We start from the raw sequence: 4850 nt of genomic DNA, 5'->3' as shown, positions 1-4850 counted from the left end.
TGGTAAGTGATCACTACCTGCCTGGAGAGAATTCAGTAGTAACATTGATCAATGGCTTTAAATATTTCTGAGAGATGGATTTTCCATGATACTTAGTAATAATCTTAAAAAGAATTCAGTGGAAGAAGGCCCTGCCAATAATGTGTTTCTTTTTATTTATTTTTCTAGTTGATACATGATTTCCTTTTCCAATTTCTGTGAAAGGGTCACAAATGAGTTCATTAGATTCCCATCCTTCTCTCTAACCTGCTGTTCATTCTCCACTCTTGAAGAGACTTTATTCAAGGACAGGCTTAGAGGAGATATGCAATGCCAGAAGATTTCTTTCTGATTACCAGAGTTCTTCATAGTCAGTTGGCACCTAAATCGAATAAATTAAATTAAATTGTTGATTTTGATTGTTTTAGCTCCTGGATGGAAACATACTGTATAGAAACATTTAACCAATTTTACTCCTGGATAGAAACAAATAGAAAGATTTGTGAATGGCGCTTCTTTAACAATGTGTGATCCTGATTTTTTTCTGGTTCCAGATGGAGCTGGCCAATGGGACCAGAGTTCAAGAATTCATTTTACTGGGTTTGGAAGGTGGGCAGCAAAGGCGGTTCTACCTTCTTATCTTTTTTAGTTGTATTTACATAATTACTTTGATTGAAAATGCCACTATTATCACTCTGGTACATCTAGATGACTGCTTGGCCCAGCTGCCCATGTATACCCTCTTGGGAAATTTTTCCTGGCTGGAAGTGTGTTATGTGACCACCTCAATACCTCGTATGATCTTTGATCTAGCTTCTCCTCAAGGAATCATCTCCTTCCAAGCCTGTTTCCTTCAGTTCTACATTTTCTTCTCACTTGGCAGCACTGAATCCCTCTTCTTCTCAGCCATGGCATTAGATCGCCACTTGGCCATTTGCCACCCACTCCACTACCCAACAATTATGTCTCAAAAAAACTGTTCCAAGCTTGTAGCTGGTTGCTGGATTGCTGGGTTCTTGGGATATGCTGTCCCAGTAATTTTGATCTCCAGACTGTCCTTTTGTGGCTCCAATGTTATTGATAATTTTGCGTGTGATCAAGGCCTCCTATCCCTGGCTTGCCTGCCTTTTAAAAATACTTCCCCTAGCATCCAGATGTCCATGAATATTTTGATTATATTGGGCAACTTTTTCTTTGTAATGATTTCCTATGGCATTATAATTGTCACACTGATCAAATCCTCTAACCAAAGTAGCAGGAAGAAGGCCTTCTCCACCATATCCTTCCATCTCCCGGTCGTGACCCTTTCCTATGGTTCTGTGGCAGGAATGTATGTAGCTCCAAGTGGGAAAGGTCAGTCACATGTCACTAAAATAGTCACTGTCTTCTACACTGCCATTACACCCTTTCTCAACCCCATGATATATTGTTTGCAGAACAATCAGGTGAAGGAGGCCCTAGGCAGGGTGCTGAGAAGAATGGAGCAACAAATGAGGAAAAAGGTGGCATTGTGATTAGGGAAGGGAAAAGGAGAAAGCAAATTTATTGACTGATTGATCTATTGATTGATTGATTGATTGAATTTATATGACCACCCATCTCATAAGAAATTACTATGGGTGGGTACAACAATAAAATAAAACAACAAACTTATAAAAACAATCATTATAAAAATATAAAAATCATTATTAAGAAATAAATGTTATTAAAAATTAGCAATATACAAACCACAAGGCATGGAGAGAGTGCGTATATCAACCACAACAGTGGAGCCATCTGAGAATGCCTCCAGTTCCCTGGGGGTCCCAGGCGCAGTGACACAATCAGGTCTTGAGGGGTCTTTGGAACGTTAACAGGGAGGGAGCTAACTTGACTTCAGCGGTGGGGGGGAGAAAATTCCATAAGGCGGGCACCACGGCGCCGATGGCAGAGAGTATCAGTGGTTATGGCAGAGATCATCAAGCTGTGTAATATTTACTGTGAATTTTTCCTCTACTTGTCTTTCTGAATAGCTCCAAAACTGAATCATTAAGTGGAATGGATTAAATTGCATTAGTTTGGCTTGGACTGCATGACAAAGTATCAAGGAATATATTGATATTCATGCAGAGGAATTATTTCTCTCACCTGTTTTAGACTAGCTAATCACATTGCCCAAAATTAATCAAAGGAACAACAAGCTCTTGAGAAATACATAACAGAAGGGGGAAAAACCACCTTTCTTTCTTGAAGTATTAATTATTTTCTGTTTTAACTGTTCTAGTGACTGTTTTGGATGGCCTATTCTTTGAAATGACCTAATGAAATAAAACTATAATATCCAACATCCTAAGTAATATGTAATAGATGGTTGCTTTTTGCGTGCAGGATGAATCAAATTAATTCTCTGTTTTCTGGGATAATTAAACAACTAGCAAATCTGGGGTGATTGGCACAACTTGTGGACATGGATGTACATGGATGCTTGTTTCTAGACCACGACAGTTTCACATCACGTTTTCTGTGACATGTGTCCACTTCGGCTTACCATTGAATTCTAAAAATCCAATAAAATTACCTTTAATTTAACTGACCTCCTGAGTGCTCTGGAACTAGATGAATGAGACCTAGAGCAGGCCTCTCTCTTTCCATCGTGTTTGCTTGAATTTGGAGGAGAGGCGTGTTTATAAGAGCATCGGAAGTCTTTTTTGTTCCCTCGGTCAAATTGACCCCAGACTCAGTGAAGCCCCTATCAAAACTGGACCCATTTTTTTTCTTTTTGTCTACCATATAACAAAAAGAGACGTTCTGCACCATTTGTATTGCACAGGACTACAAAGGGGACAAGAAAAACACAAATGTAGACAAATAAAAAAGAACTAGGTCCCTATCTCTACCTAGCCCAATGTCCTAAACTATTACATTACATATGCTATATTTCTAATCTACTATGCTATGTAGCCTTATACTACGCCTACTCTATTACTCTAATATCCTACTCTGGCTCTACTCTGCCTCATATAATATCTCTCACCCCGTATCTCAATGTTTTGCTAACTTTGACTTCCTCTACGTCTTTCCTAACTTTACTGTCCTCCTAATCTAAGCCGGTCCCTTTCTTCTGGAGTCTGGTTGGTGGTATGGTTTTATACGCTGCCTTGCCTTGTTGTATCGCATTAAAGTTTCTGCCATCCAATGGCTGGTCAGCAGATGGCAGTCCAGAGTTCTGGAATAGGAAGTAGCACAGTTAAACTAACAACCATCCAGCCTGTGGCTCTGCTGATCATAGGCAGAGACTTTATGACAGGACAGACAAAGTGACCCAGCTCTGCATCTAGAATTTTGGCAGCCTCCTCAATGCAACAGTTCCTTTCGATCTACATTAGACCAAAGATAGGAAATGAAATATCACAAAGCATTTCCTGGTGCAATTTTCCAGCCAAGGAGATGTCTCCATTATAAATGAAAATCGGAATGTTTGTGGGAATGGAATAGATCAGGGGAAATTACTCTGGGGGCTGGATCTAAACTGGGCATCATATACAGCCATCTCTCAGAAACATTTACAGCCACTGATAAATATTGCTGCTATTTCCTCTCCAGGCAGGTAGTGATCACTTACCTTGAGCTCCACTCCTTCACCCAGAGGACAGGGATGTGTGGTAGAGTCCTTGTTGTTCTGTCAACTGCAAATGTGGAATCAAGCTGAGGCTGTCTTGTATAAGACGGTCAGTGAAAGTGAGCCGAGTCTTGGCTGAGATTTTGAATAGCTACATTACAAGCCAACCCCATGAAAAAAATATTTTGGTGCTAGGAGATCCTGACTGGGCTCTACTGGCAGACAATAAGCCATTTTTGCAGTAAGCAGGAGCATGTTATGAAACACGAATCAAATCACTGGTGTGAACAGGATTGCTGTCATTTATAGCATCTTCTGGCAACATTAACAGAACACTCCTTATCCAGTAGAGCATTATAAATATTTATTAACAATGAAAAAAAAACAATTAAACAATTAAAAAAAACACACAGAAAAGAATACAGAAGAAGGTGCCTGGAAGCCATGAAGAGCAGTTGTCAGAGTTAATGCCCTGGATAAATTTTGGAGTCTCACCGCAATAGGAATTCCCTGGGCTGGTGCTAAATGATTGGCCACCACTTGTGGTTTCAGAAGGAGGCAGATTAATTAGGCAAATCAAACCTAGAAAGGTCCCAGAAAGGATTAATGCATTTGAATTCATAGAGAATTATTTTGTCTACCGGGGAAACCAACCCTGGTTTCACTCTTCATTGACAATGTAAGATCAGCTGATAAACACTAAGAGGAGGGTTTGCCCATAATTGTCAGCATTTCCAGAAAAGGTATGAAAAATTAACTAGGTCTTGGCCAGCAAGCTAAGTCTTGTCAGCAAGCTGTATTCAAGATCTTTAGCTTGTTTTACTGATTCTTATGCTCATCCTAGAAGCTCCTAGAATGGCAGGAAGGAGAAAATGCCTTGGTAGATGAGCAGAATGGCCTTAGATCAAACCAATCCATGTGGGATCTGAACTCAGTATTTTATCATTTCATCCAAAAGTAGCTTTGTCTATTGCTTTCACAGGCTTTCATAGAAGGCTTTTGACTCAGTACCCAGGGAAATCCTTTAGTAGAAACTCAAAATTTCCTCAATGAATTGTCATCTCCTTACCCTCTTGCTTTCATAATACCATAACACCTATTGGAAGATGAAGTGCAACCCTGTATAGTGAACATCTTTCATGGTCAGTTCAAATAGGAAGGTATGTAAAGAAGGATGTATGTTTACTTCACTCTCAGATTTTGCATTAAAGCAATGGGGCTATTTAACCAGGGAGGACCATTTTCTCCTGAAGTTCATCAGGAAATCTGTGGC

At 39.8% G+C, this 4850-nt stretch overlaps 1 protein-coding gene across 1 annotated transcript; it reads left to right on the top strand.

Annotated features, from left to right (window-relative positions):
- Positions 1 to 533: 533 nt before the first annotated feature.
- On the top strand, positions 534 to 1493 carry LOC103062744 (olfactory receptor 11H6-like). Its single transcript, XM_088144112.1, has one exon. It carries the CDS (start codon positions 534 to 536, stop codon positions 1491 to 1493), a length of 960 nt encoding a protein of 319 aa, XP_088000238.1.
- Positions 1494 to 4850: the final 3357 nt, after the last annotated feature.

Source organism: Python bivittatus, unplaced genomic scaffold (assembly GCF_059951505.1).
Source record: "Python bivittatus isolate LINGU-HERP-01145 unplaced genomic scaffold, Pbiv_v1 ctg000430_np1212, whole genome shotgun sequence".
Classification (NCBI taxonomy): Eukaryota; Metazoa; Chordata; class Lepidosauria; order Squamata; family Pythonidae; genus Python; species Python bivittatus.
The sequence above is the reverse complement of the archived record's forward strand: the minus strand, read 5'-3'. Positions and strand labels throughout refer to the sequence as shown.

Excerpts from the sequence above, each read along its gene's own strand:
- LOC103062744 (XM_088144112.1), top strand. The coding sequence starts at position 534 with ATGGAGCTGGCCAATGGGACCAGAGTTCAAGAATTCATTTTACTGGGT.